The 14,508-nt window shown below is 38.7% G+C and overlaps 1 protein-coding gene across 4 annotated transcripts in view; it reads right to left on the reverse strand.

The window, feature by feature from the left end:
• Positions 1-275: 275 nt before the first annotated feature.
• Positions 276-14,508, reverse strand: part of Usp9x (ubiquitin specific peptidase 9, X-linked) — a 123,031-nt gene continuing 108,798 nt past the window's right edge. For 2 of the 4 annotated variants that reach the window (XM_005413264.2, XM_013509210.1), the window contains exons 39-45: positions 12,138-12,323; positions 11,404-11,624; positions 11,228-11,316; positions 6,318-6,474; positions 5,904-6,164; positions 5,324-5,419; positions 276-4,190 (exon numbers count right to left, since the gene is read on the reverse strand). In XM_005413264.2, coding sequence (XP_005413321.1) covers positions 4,053-4,190; positions 5,324-5,419; positions 5,904-6,164; positions 6,318-6,474; positions 11,228-11,316; positions 11,404-11,624; positions 12,138-12,323 — 1,148 coding nt within the window. In that variant the 3' untranslated portion in view covers positions 276-4,052. The remainder of the gene's footprint in view (positions 4,191-5,323; positions 5,420-5,903; positions 6,165-6,317; positions 6,475-11,227; positions 11,317-11,403; positions 11,625-12,137; positions 12,324-14,508) is intronic. The other 2 variants (XM_005413266.1, XM_005413265.1) reach the window with 1 other exon arrangement.

The raw sequence follows: 14,508 nt of genomic DNA on the forward strand, positions 1-14,508 counted from the left end.
GAACATGCCAACAGTTACCGCTTAGGCACTAAGAAACAGCAGGTACAGCGTGTGAGCTGAAACTAATTTTCCCTTCCATAACCCCCCTTAGTGACATGTGGGTTGCTGTATTTCTTTCAAAGCCAAGTTCAGGTAGCAGTTAGGTCTGCAAGATGACAGCTGAATCCCTCTCCGCACGCGCCAGGCCCTGAGGGTGGGGGGGTCCTCAGCACAGCAAAAAACAAATCACCCCCTTCCAATTTTAGAAATCTTTAATAAAAGAGGAAAAACCAAAATTTAATTTATAAAGTTTTATTTTTGTATATGTGCTAAATCTTAGGAACTGTGGACAATCTTTATGTCAGTCTGTTGGCTTGTAAAAGGCTAAGTGTGTGATTTGGGCGGTGAAATTTCCTTTCGGGATTTCAAAATAAAAACTTGCATTTGTGACTTTAAAATGTGGCACACCCCCCCCCCTTTTCACACCTATAAATTTGGAGGAAAAGTGCTACATTTCTGCAAGCACAAAATAATTGTTATAAATACAATCGGCAGCAAGTTCTTAATACATTTATAGCACTTCTGTAGTGGTTTATCACACCCAAAACCTTATTTTCAAATACTAAACACATAAGCGTAGGACCAATTCTGGTGGAGCCCTACTAGGAAACCAGTACTGAATGGTTTTTTTCTTAGTAACACAAAAGCTGGGGCGAGGGGGTGTTGACTTTCTTTCTCAGCAGTATGTCTACAGGACCTTCAAACTAAAGTCCAAAACAGGGCACTTCTAATGGAAAGGCAATTTTAAAAATCTGGTTATAATTCCAAATAAGGCAGGATATGATATATCCACCAACTTAAACACAAAATTCGGCAAAGTAAAATAGTTCATGGGAGAACATAAGCTGGAAAAATACTTATAAAAACCCGAAAGAACTATTCTGAAATTGTCATCTGAATATTCAGACTGTTGCTTTCATTTACAAACTCAATTGAAATTAAAAAAAAGCTCCTGTTTTTAATCACTAGGATTAAAGACTTAAATTATCATTCACTAATAAAAGTTAATCATGAAAAAAATAGAAAACATTGTAATATAATTCTAAATTTGTGTACATAATAGCTAAAAGACACAAAGCTGGGAAATTATCACTGAAAGAAAAAAATCAATGAACAAACCCCAAATGTTTTATGTTCTTATCTCTGCTTCTATGATGTCAAATATGAAATTTCGGTTGGTGGAGGGCTTAGAAACAGCAGCAATAGGGTTTTTACCAAGTTGTACACTGAAATACTTAGATCCAGCAGGGCAAAGCCCAGGCTCACACAATTTTACAACTAAATATCTTGTCTACATTAACAAACCCACCGTCTTCTGGAGTAATCATGCCATTTAGAACTCTGGGAATTTTTCCTTCTGAGGAAGACTAGTGATTCTGCAACAAACATTTAAAGTAGGAAATATATGGCTCAAAAAAATCAGCTGAGGGAGAATTAAATAATCTTTAGGCACTTTGAAGACTTGAAATTTAAAATGTGCCATATATGTTCAGAAAAAGACCTCAAAATCACCACTATTTGCTCTTACAATAACATGCATCTTAAAATTTCTGGTTATACATCAATGCTTAAGTTATATATAGAAAAAAATTTGCACAAACAAAAATAACTGTTCACTCTCCCTCACTCCTGGTTATAACAGGTTATTCTTTTTCAAGTGGAGGGAAAAATGATTCACAAACCCTCACCTGGCACTAGGGTGCTTATAAATTGCAAGCAACCAAAGTTGGACTCTCTCTCCAAACAGAAAAATTCACAGCCTCTTTAAATGTCAAGTTTTTTTCTTATCTAGGAAGTCATTGGGTTTTCAAATTAAGTACATTATATACTTTTGTTAAAGAGCAGGAAGCAAACCAAAAAACACCTCTCACAGTGAGAATTAGCAAAACTCCTAGGAACAATCTTAATCTAACTTCACTAGCTGAGGAAGCTTGTAACTGAGGAACTTTTAAATGAAAACTGCCAATTGGAATTGCAAACTGTACAACCTTTGCTCAAACTTAAGATTCAGGCTAGGGATGCAGCTCAGTGGTGCAGCACTTGCCTAACATGGGCAAGGCCCTGATTTCCACCCCCGGCTCTGCAAAAAAAAAAAAAAACGAAAATTCAGATGTAACACAAAAACAATCTAACTGGAGTCAAAGTTTCCTAATGTTACAGCAAACCTAGAAGCCTAGATTATCAAGTACTGCAAGTAAGATACCCAAAGCCATAGCTTAAATACCTGCCCCTTTTAATCACAAAATAACGCAATGCTTGATTCTGTTTCTGCTTTCAGTTCCAACTATAGCCTTTTGACAAAACATTTTCCCGTTAACTGAATTGTTAAAAAATACAACCAAGCTTGTGCTCATTAAATATACATGTATATAAAAAACATACAAAAAGTACAAGATTGTTAGGAAACTTTTACAGTGTCAACATCCTGTTTTCTCTAAGTCTTTAGCAAAGGGCCAAAGGTCAAGTCTTTCTGTGCACAAAAACTCAGTGTGCCTGGAACCCTGAACGCAGCGCCATGCCTATGCATGCTATGCACAGAATCTTAATATGCAGTCCTTAAAAAAACAACAACGAAGGACAAAAAGGTAACCAAAAAACAAAAACACACCACAGGACAAAAAGTTCTTCTTAAATCAAATTCTATTTGTGAATTCAGCAAAATAATTTCTATAAAATAAAACAGCAAAATATTTAAATAGGATGGGCTGTATCTGTTTGCAGGGGTATTTGGTTTTTAGACAGGTTCCAAAAAAATTACACACATTCAAGCCACCAATTCTCTTTTAAATACAGTATTCACTGATGAGTTCCTTGTCTTTAATCAAATGTTTATTCTGAAATTGTGATACCTCAATTATATTTACCAGTAGTTTCTTTTTAAATTAGACCCTGCTTTGAACGTTAAAATTTTTGGAATAATGAAAGGAGCTAGGACAATTCTTGCTTTCAAGTAAAATTGTGACTGAGCAGAAAATCGGCCAGACATCTCGGTGCAGAGGTACTTCAAGTACTGTGGGATTCTGACGACTTCCACGTCACTGGGATCCAGCAGAAGGAAAGTTTTAGAAGATTCACCTACTAAGCTCTACCAAAGAAACAAAACAAGCACACCAAATACAGTCTTCTATTATGCTCCAGCATCCTGGCATAGCAAATTGTTTGCATATTTGTTTTTCTCGTTACTGATACTTAAGTGTTTCTTCATCCCACCCAGAGACTGAACTGTCAAACAGAGAAGGAACCTATGTGCAACTGAAAATCGCCCGTCTGTCACATCTTTCCCCTCGTTTTGTATTTTATATTCTAGGTGTAAGGAAAAGCTCTGAGCAATACAGCTGTCACTCCAAGACAGCTGCAGTCATTACGGTATTTTGTCCTCACTGGCTACACTAACTTGGTGTGAAGCCATGCTAAATGTTACAGCATAACTATAGCTTCAAAGTGATTAACCTAATATCAGAATAAAAAGGCAATGAAAAAAGATCTAGAAACAATGTTACATCACCAATTTTCCACATCAACCAATAATTTAAAGGTTACCAGCCTTACATTGCTCGTAGTAAAACTGATTCCAGTGGCAAAGAATTAACAAGAAACTATCGGTGTGGCTGACATGAATGGGCTGTTTTGTTGCTGTTGGTTTATTTTTTGTTTTTGTAAAGGAGTTGATCCAACTGCCACGAGGCAAACACTTGTAGTTTTTGTAGATCTGTGAGTCTCATCAAGAAAAAAGTTTCTTGCTTAAGAATTAACAGTCAACATTAATATACTATATACACCTTTGCCATTTACACATTAGCATCAGGCCATTTATTACAAAACACTATACACTTTCCACTGCAGGCGGGTTATATATTGACAGCAAATTTCTGCAGATAAGACAGTGAATAAACTCCACTCCATGTTGATTAGGAATAGTTTTTCTAGTTTTAAATATTAGCCAGACACAGAAAAAGGTTGGACTGTAAGGCCTGGGTGCACAGTCTTGATGGAACCAGTTTATTATGTGCATTTCACTGCTCCTTGGTTTGAGGTGGGGATACTTCTTCACTGCCTTCGTAGTTTTCTTGTGCTCGCTGGCCAGTTCTCTGAGGGTTGTTCATGTGATGCGCTGCTGGGCCCGTATATGGCTGTCCATGCACATGGTTATTCTGGGAGGAGAGAAGAGATCCTCACGTTACAACTTTTCCCACAGTCAACAGACTAAAACTGACTGAAGTCTGTGGAAAAGTAAACATGCCTTTCATTCTTGGGATTTACACTAATAGTGAAAAAACCACCTCATTTAAAAGAGAAAAAGCTAGTGTAAATATAAACCCCAAGGCTCCAAGAAAGAGCAGTGTTTATGTACGTCTCTTATTTGGCCAAAGTGATTTTTAGTGCCAAAAATTTAGATGCAAAAATGATAAACCACCAAGAGTCTATTATTGGTCTTGGTTAAAAATCTCCACAATGACTTGTAGCCAGGCATGGGGCACACACTTGTAATCCCAGCTTCCTCAAAGGCTCAGGCAGGACTGGTAGAAAGTTTGAGGCCAGCGTGAGTAATTTAGAGAATAACCAGGCATGAGCAATGTAAGACCTTTCTTGGGGCTCAGCAAAGTAGCTTCTATGAAGATTTGGTTTCTTAAGCTTTTATTTTTATTTATTTTTTTCCCTTAACCTTTTCAATGCCTGAACGCTACAGGGCTTTTATAAAAATGAGTATGTCTAATATGTACTGTTTAGTATGTTTCTATTTATACCCAGAAACCTAAAGAAGAATGCCTTAATGTTTCTCAGACCTGTAGGACTTGTCACATGTTAACTGGTGGTGCCAGGCCCTTTGGGATAGGGGCTGGCACTCTGCAGTGTGACAGTCAATCACCTGTGGAAATCTGCCAAATCCTTGTGGTTTTTTTTCCTATAATTTTTACTGTCACTGAAATCTGAGGCTAAGTAATCAAGGACCTCTTACTTCACTTGCTGTACCTTAATGTCTTCAGAAGCCACTTGCAGACTTACCCTAACAGGAAATGGCACCATAGTGCTTTATACTAAACAATGATTATCATTTTTTGCTGACAGAATGATTCTAGTTCTAGTAACTATAACTGTAGAGGACACCTACTTCACAAGAAAACACCACAGGGGGCAGTTCCTACTCCAACCATTCCTCTTCTGATCTGGCCCCCAGTGCTAGCCCAGGCAACCCTCTTACTTCATAGTCACCACAAAAACTTCGGCCAACCTTTACAGAGAAGTGTAAGATTGGTTCTGGGGGAAAACACAGCTGACTATTTACCTGCTGATACTGAGATCCAGGTGAATGGGGGTACAATGGAGCATCTTCCGGTGGAGGTGACTCATGCTCATCTGGGGCATCTTGGTCATCTGGCTCCTAGAACATGTAAAGGCAAAGAATTAAGTAGACAAATTCAAACTCATTTTTAACTTTTTCTATTTAAGCTTATTTACTTATTTATTTATGAGACAGGGATTCACTATGCAGTTCAGGCTGGCCTTGAACTCACTTTACAGCCCAGGCTGGCCTTGAACTTGCAGTGATCCTCCTGCCTCAGCCTTCAAGGGCTAGGATTATAGGTGTGTGCTACAATGCCCAGCCATAAACTAAATTTTAACTCTATAAAACTGTTAGTGACTTCTCGTTTACTGTAGATGCAGATGAACAAATTAAAGCAAATGAAAAAAACCCTGATCTGGATTCTCAATACTTACCTTTCAGAAAATTTCACAGAACCAGCCCCCCCGCACCAAAAAAAAAAAAAAGGCTCCTCCCATTAACTTCATACACAGTAAACAGTAACTTATTTTTTAACAGTATCATTAATACATAAACACTGGCCTATAAAGTAAAGAATTACTTTGCTTTCTTCCATTTCTATCGGGTGCACACTGGTGGCTTTTTTTACCTCCTCTGGACAGAGTTCACAAGCTTTTGCAAGAGTCATCCTAGCACTATGTGATCTCTCCAAGAAATAGCCATTTGAGGTTTCATTGCTTTGCACTGGGGGAGACCAGTTGTTGTAAGTGTATTGAGGGTTGCCAGTGTATGGTCTTCTTTCAAGCTCATCTCCGAGCCATTCCACTGCCCAGGTCCACTTTCTTTTAAGATCTCCATTGCCCTTTAAAAGAAAATAAAACCGTATGTGACAGGATGTGGAGTACTTCCAAAGGTAGTTTAAAGTGACAGCCCCAAACTCTCAACGTTTTCTTTTCTGAAAACATTATCCTTAATTCTGATTCAGGTTTCTATGAAATCATTAAGAAAATCCCACCTGTAGGATTTGGTAAGCAACAGGACAATTGCTAAAGAGCGCTACCATACACTTTATACACTGGTATGCCCTTTTTTGATAGTGATTCTTAGAGCGCTGGATTGTGTCAAATAGTCCATCTCGGTCATCTGGAATTCCTTTAAGGGCATTATGAATTCTGAAAGAGACCAGACAAAGACAACTATTAAAACTGAATAGCAGCTAATATTTAGTGCATTACTTGTCACTCAAAAAATTTATCTCACATGGAAAAGTAGGTGCAAAACCCTTGAACAGATGAGGAAATGGATAGAGTTCAATAGCCTGCACAATGTCATGTGGCTGCTTAGCAGTCTGACTCCAGTTTGTGGTCCTCTAAACATAGTACTAGTGAAAAAGGATTCTGATATGTGTATTATTGATATACATTATCAAAATCAAATTCAACACTCAAGAGTAATACAAACTTTAAAACTGCATTTTTGAAGGTAAGAAGTTAGAATCCAGTGACTATTAAACAGTGACATAATTTGGCAGTGCAAAATTAATTTGAATTCTAACCAGATTACATGGCCAGCAAAGCAATTTTCACCAGCAACAGTACAATTTAGCTAACATACCAGTATAGGATTTCACTTCTGCTCCCACCAAACCAAAACAACAATACACTGCTAACTATTTCTGTTCTTTTTTTTTTTTTTTGTCCTTTTGAGACAGGGTCTCGCTCTGTAGTTCAGGCTGGCCTTATGCTCACTTTGTAACCCAGGCTGGTCTCGAACTCGCAATGATCCTCCTGATTCAGCCTCCCGAGTGCTGGGATTACAGGCATGGGCCACCACTCCTGGCCCATTCTGTTCATTTTTGAAATAGAAAATTTAAAAAATGATAGTAGAGGGGGCTGGGGATTTAGCTCAGCGGCAAAAGTGCCTGCCTGGCAAGCACAAGGTCGTGAGTTCAGTTCCCGGTACCGGAGAAAAAACCAAAAAAAAAACCAAAAAAAAAAAATAGTAGAGGCAAAAGTATGCCTTGTTTGTGTTTAGAAGCATTACCTGCTAGTTGGGAGGAGGGATGAAAGAAGGGAAAAAAAGAGATGCTGTTACGTACAGGTATCAACTCCCCACGATGAATGTAATCATGTTCTGCAAACATGTACTAATAAAAAAAATTACCTGCCAGTAAACAAAATGAGATATATACACACGTATCCATACAATTCAGGCGTATAAATGAAGTAAAATACTGATACATCCTAGAATATGGACAAACCTTGAAAACATGTGGAGTGAAAGCAGCCAGAAACAGAAGGCCACATATTCTATGATTTCTTTTTTCACAGTTTTTCTGAGAGGGTCTCACTATGTAGTCCAGGCTGGTGTCAAACTCACTGCGATTCTATCTCAGCCTCCTGAAGTGCTGTGATTACAGGCGTGTCCGGAATGATTTCATTTTTAATGAAATGGTCAGAATTGGGAGATCCAGAGATGGAAAGGTTAGGGGATGGTGGAGTGGGCAGGTGGTGACTGCAACTGGGTAGGGAGTTTCCTTCTGGGGTCATAAAAATGTTCTAGAATGAGATAATGGTAATGTACTATGAATGTACTAACATTGTGAATGCACTATCAGCCACTCAGCTGTGTACTTTAAAAGTAGGTGAAATGGTGAATTTTACCTCAATAAAATAAATAACCCGGGGAGTCAGATTTTCTTTTTTTCTTTCTTTTTTTTTCCTAACATGTCCATATTTTAATTCTTTTTTTTTTTTTTTTTAATTTAAAGAGTAAAAGGAGGATAACATAGTAATGGAGGGCTTACCGAATTAAAAGTGGTAGGAAATTATCAATGGTTGTTGTTTTACATATTGTTATCTACAAGATAGTTTCTCAGGAAAACAGACAAATAATAGTGAGTTATAGACAAAAGGGGTAGGTTATTATCAATGGTTGTTATACTATACTTTGGTTTCTTCAAAGTGGTTTCTAAAGAAAATAAATAGGGCTGGGGATTTAGCTCAGCGGCACAGCGCCTACCTGGCAAGCGCAAGGTCGTGAGTTCGATTCCCAGTACCAGAAAAAAAAAAAAGTAAATACATGAGTGACCAAATGAATATTCACTGACTATTCTCAATGGTTGTTCTGGGAAACACATAGTAATAAACATACATCCATTTACGAAATAGCACAGGGGGAGTCAGATTTTAAAAACTCATGTAGCTATAAAATGTTTTGTTTGGAAACCTTCAGCAATTTTTTTTTTTTTTTGGAGATAGGGTCTTGCTATATAGCCCAGGCTGGCCTTAAATTTGCAGCAATCCTCCTGCCTCAGCTTCCCAAGTGGTAGGATTACAGGCGTGTGTCACCATGCCTGGCTCACCTTCAGCAATTTTGTAAAGTTTAATTATTTTAGATAAATTAACAAGGTATATAGGCTTCTTGTTGATCTGCTTTTGCCTTCCGTTTTGTTAAGTGACAGTGAGTGTTACAACGTTCTTTCTTCTGGTTTTGGGTACTGAGGATTGGACCCAAGTCTCATGCATGCTACACAAGTGGTCTACCACTGAGCTACATTTCCAGCATTTTGTACTTTTTAATATAGAGCCTTGCTAAGTTTCCCAGGCTAGCCTACAACTTGCTATCCTACTGCTTCAGCCTTCTAAACCTGGGATCACAGGTGCAGGCCACCATGCCCAGCTTAATCATTAATTCTGTTGCAACATGTTTTCTTCCTTAGTATGAAGTGTTCTCAAAGCCAGGCGTGGTGGTGCACGCCTATAATCCTAGCACTTGGGAGGATGAGGCAGGAGGATCGTTGCAAGTTTGAGACCGGCCTGGGCTACAAAATGAGCTCAAGGCCGGCCTGAACTGCATAGCAAGACCCTGTCTCAAAAAAAAAAGTGTTTTCAAATGCTATTAATCAGTATCCTATTTACTCAAAAAAACTAAAGGTCCACTATGAGATAATTACTTTCAAGCTGGGGCCAATCATTCATAATAACAATGATTTACTAATCTGACTACACAAAAGTTTACCTCTCCCATTTAATTCAGCATTTAATATGTCTTTACCATTAACATTTACTCTAATGAAACAAGAGAGCACAGCCATGACTTACCAGTTTAAAGCTATAAATGCTTGCAGTATTTTAAAATGGAAAATAGTTACGTTTCAATAAAATCGACTTAGAAGAAAAGTTTCAAATCCTGTGATCATATTGAGAAATGGCTCAACATCACCTTTGATCATGCTGAGAAAGATACAAAACTGTCTAAATGGCTAGAGTTTGGATGGTGGCCATTTGTGGAGAGATGCAGAGCAGAAAGCATTTAAGGTGCCCAACCTGCACTTTCCTAGTTGAAGTACAACAAAGTGACACTCTTCTTTGTTTTAGCTTCAACTGTAAACAAGCACCCTTCTCCCTACCTTAGACACAAGGTCTTGCTATGTAGCCCCGACTGGCCTTGAACTCAAGCTCTCACTGTCTCAACCTCCTAAGTGCTGTGCTGGAATTACAACTACTTAGGGAGCACAACTACTTAGGTATTAGTTGTAAGAGCTGTTGGTCATAAAGTCAATGTTAATGAATCAAGAATATTTATTAAATAGATGCACACAACAAGGTTATATAGTATTTGGTTGATGTGGAGGCCAGGTGTGGTGACACATGCCTGTAGGATCAGCAGTCTGGGAGGCTGAGGCAGGAGGATTGAGAGTTTAACTGGTAAGGGCAGTTTAGTGAGCACTAGTCTCAAAATTAAAAAGGGAAGGGCTAGAGATATAGCCGAATGCGAACCCTGGGACTCTGAGTTCAATTCTCAGTATGGCATGCAAAACAAAAACAAAACACCAAACCAAACCAAACCCAAAAAACCACCCCCATCCACCCTGGGGATGGAGGAGGGGGTAGTAAAGAAGAAGCTCACAGAACTCTAACTGCATTTCCTCCTAGGGGCAATGGCTTAGCATTCACTCCCTCCAGGACTGAGCTACAGAGCTATTTACAAACTCTATGAACAATGGGAAATGAAGATACTCACCTAAGGACTATTTTAGACAACCAAATGTTATTTCATGTGACTAATTCTAAAACTAATATAATTCATTATTATTATTTTTTTTGTCTTTTTGAGACAGGGTCTCACTATGCAGTTCAGGGTGGCCTTGAGCTCACTTTGTAGCCCAGGCTGGCCTCGAACTCGCAATGATCCTCCTGCCTCAGTCTCCCGAGTGCTGGGATTATAGGCGTGTGCCGTCATGCCTGGCTAAAACTAATATAATTTAATCTTAAAATAATCCAAGGATTCCAGGGATATAGCTCAGTGGCATAAGCCCCTGCCTGGCAGGCAAGCACAAGGTCCTGAGTTCGATTCTGAGTTAAAAAGAATAAAAGGAAAGAAATTCACAACATAACCGAAGGACACATGAATGAAATCCGAGTATTTATCAAAAACCCATGAATTTTTATAAAAATGCAACTGAAGTTAATAATACTAAGTATGAAATTCAGACTGGAAAAAAAAATCAGAAAACGATGTATAATTGTAGGGAAAGGAGGAACTTGCTATTGACCTTTGTCCTGAGTTTTCAAACCACCTTTTCTCTTTTTTTTAAAGTGCAAGTTAGTAATACTGAATAGTGATATTCATTTTGGGAGCCTGGAGTATGTGTATAAGTATTTTGATCATTTTCAACATCCTATCCCCCTTCTTTGAGACAGGGTCTCACTACATAGTGCAGGCTGGCCTTCAACTCCTAGTGAGCCCAAGTGCTGGAACTGCAGGATGCAGGAGTGTGCCGCCACACCGGGACTGAGTTTAAAAGATGAAATAATCACTAGAACTCCAAGAGATTAAAAAAAGTATGTGGTGAGTGTCAATTTTAGTTATCTCTAACATTTTGGCAAGTCTAGGCAGTCCAGTAATAAAATGAGTACCCACCTGTGAGTCTGCCAGGAATCCTCAATCAGTAAGATTTGTAAAAGTAGATCCAGATAGGGCCGGAGTTCATAGGTATAGGAATAAGCAACCTAGACATAGGTAAGACATAGTGAGTAACATAATGATAAGAATAACCAATCAAACCAGAAACCTATGAATGTTTATTTTCCTTTAACCTGCCAGAGAAGTTCACTGAGGACGGTAGATGAGAACTGAGGATTCTCCCAGCAGCAGAAGCGAAGTAATTTGACGGTTTCCTCCGAGTTGCTGCAGTCTTCGATGATTTTCTTCACATAACTTGTTCTCACAAATAAAATGTCTGCCACATTCTGCTGAATTGGCATTATAGGTTGTGATAAGTTAGGATCGCCAAAAGGATTGGGAAGAGGAGGATTACCTAGAAAACAGATTTGGTACCAATGAACAGCTAATAAGCTTCTCCACAATAATAAACAGGTTTCACCGTAGCATTAAAATAGCTTGTGAATTTTTTTATTTTAGAAAAAAAAAAAAGAGAAGAAAACATTCCTAAGTATAATAAAGTAATGTGCATTACAATGATCGGATATGCCAAAATGATAAAATGCAAAAAGGCAGGTGTGGTAGTGCACACCTGTGATCCCAGTACTCTGGGAGGTCTGAGCCCAGCCTGGGCAACTCAGTGAGACTGTATCTCAACAAAACAAAACAAAACAAAACAAAACAAAACAAAACAAAACAAAAACACTGTTTAAATATGTGAGAAAGGCACAGGACAAAAAAGCATGGACCTTCTTTCAGACTTGTATTTTACATTTAAACATCTTCAGAATTACATTTATTTATTTTTACAGAATTACATTTAATCAAGCACTTTGTATGTACAGCAGTATTTAACAACAATTATCAAGAATGGGGCTTTCTATTTTACCATTGATTGAAGACTGCATTCTTGATGAGACATTGCAACAGCGGATTAGCTGTGACACTACCGAGTATAATTTGCCTAACTCCGCATACTGATACTTGATTGGAGGGCCTGGACCTTCATCTAAAGACACAAGCATAAAGGTAGCAGGTACACTTAGTTTCAGCAGCTGTGTCTTCTCTGCCACACCTACAATGAAAAGAGAAACAGGGGGGGGGATGAAAGGAAAAACATTAGGACGGCATGGGCTTCATGAATAAAAAGTAGTTATTCAAAGTATTTGCCGTTTCTATGATCAGAAGCATACCATGCTTATCTAACATTCAGATACTTATTTAATCAAGATAGAACACTCATTGATTATTAAAATTGCTAGACAGTGACCATGACTATGACCTTTTAGTCATACTAGGCCACAGAGAATTCCAACTTCCTATGTCCTGGAGAGTCTAAAAGGACTGGCCCACATGCAATCCTCAACGTAAGGACAATGAAAGCAACAACTAAATTAAGTAAGAAGTAAGAATTTTTAATAATTGCTGTTCTCCCCTGTTCTCCACAACCAAACTTCTTGAAAAAGATGCTGACACTTGGTCTCAGTTGGTCTCCTTTTTCCCTATTTTAAAAAAATTAATGTTCCTCAAGTTCCTAGACCAGGCCACCTTCTCACACTATATGCTTCTCCTGCGTGATTAAACCTATTTTCAAGTCCAATTACTTTCATTCTGATGAGTCCTGAGTTTTTCCAGACAAATGCCTTGCCAGTCTAGCCATTCTCTCCATTTACGCGTCACACGGGCTCAAACTAACCTCATCATCCTTTCCCTCATACATGTTCTTCCTTCTGCTTTTCCCCCTCAGCAAATGGTGTCATTATCTACTCAGCTGACCAACCTGGAATCCTGGGCATCACTCTTCTCTTTCCTGCCCCTTCCCCTGAGTATCTAATCACTAAATCCCACAAACTGTCTCTTAGGAGAATCACCATAACTCATGTCTGTAATTCTAGCACACAGGAGGCCAAAGCAGGAGAATCATAAATTTAAAGTCAGCCTGGGTTACATAGGGAGTTCAATCCCAGCCTGGACTACACAGTGAGACTTTGTTTCAAAAAACCAAACCAAAACAGCAAAGAGCACCAGAATCTGCCCACTTTTATCTTCCTCACTGCCAGTTCTCCAGTGCAGGCTTTCTACCTACAGATAATTTTAACTACCTCCAGTCTTGCTGGCCATGGAGCTTTCTAGAAGGTATGTCTCTTCAGAACCCTCACAATGCCTCATCAGTGCCTCACGTTAAGTCTGCATTCCCTCACAAGGCTTGCCAGAGCAGCAAGAGCGGAGACTCCTCCCCATCCTTACTTCACCTTACCTCTAGTGGGACCCTGTAACTATCACTTCCTCCAGTGAGGGAGTTAATTCCAAGCCTCTGCATCTATATTCACTCTGTATGAAAAACAACTAATCCATTCCCATACCAACTTTCCCACTAAGTCTCCTTCCATACCCTCCAAATCTACGTGGTCAAGTACCCTAATGATCTACTTCCACAGCACTTCCCCTATTACAGCCATGAACATAGTTAATGGCAATAAACTTTCATATTCCATTTAGACAGTAGTGTTCTGACATAATAAATACAATTCTACAATCCCTTACTGATATCCTGAGATTCAAAAAGGCGTTGCGGGGTGGTAGTGTTAGGGATGGAACCCATGGTCTTGTACATACTAGCCCACTGCTCTATCCCTGAGCTATATCTACAGCCCCCTAGAAGTTCTTTTATAAAATGGGTGTCAAAATGTATTTGGTGGGGGGAAAAATGTATTTGATGGGAAAATCTAGCTTGGATTGACAAGAGGCTATTAAGAGTCTTCCCTTTTCCCCACACCTTGTGCAAATATTCACGTTTTACTCTAGGGGTACTAAAATGTTTGATTACAAGGAATTGTCTTTTACTACCCATCCAATCAAGAAACATTTAACTGAGTGCCAATGTGCAAAGTTTTGATGTTTGCAATGTAGTTGCAAACAACAGAAATAATGAGATAGAAGCACAACAGACAAAATGGAAGACAATATAGCAAAATTTTTAGGTTAGATTTACTAACCATGGAAAAGAACTGACCAAGTGCTATTAGAAAGACCAGGCTACTTTGAGAAGGAGACCAGTCATACAGAGGTAACAATAGAGAAATTTAAGTGAATTTTTTGGAGGAGGTGCTGGGATTGAACTCCTGGATGTGCTAGGCAAGTGAACTAAACCCTCAGCTCTCAATTTTGTTTTACTTCAAGAAAAATTTATGTGTAGACCTCTATCCAAACTTGGGTAGTATCACAACCACCTAGGTTCCTTTTGACAATATGGATTCCTT

Source organism: Chinchilla lanigera, unplaced genomic scaffold, assembly GCF_000276665.1.
Source record: "Chinchilla lanigera isolate Chin_1 unplaced genomic scaffold, ChiLan1.0 scaffold00164, whole genome shotgun sequence".
Lineage (NCBI taxonomy): Eukaryota > Metazoa > Chordata > Mammalia > Rodentia > Chinchillidae > Chinchilla > Chinchilla lanigera.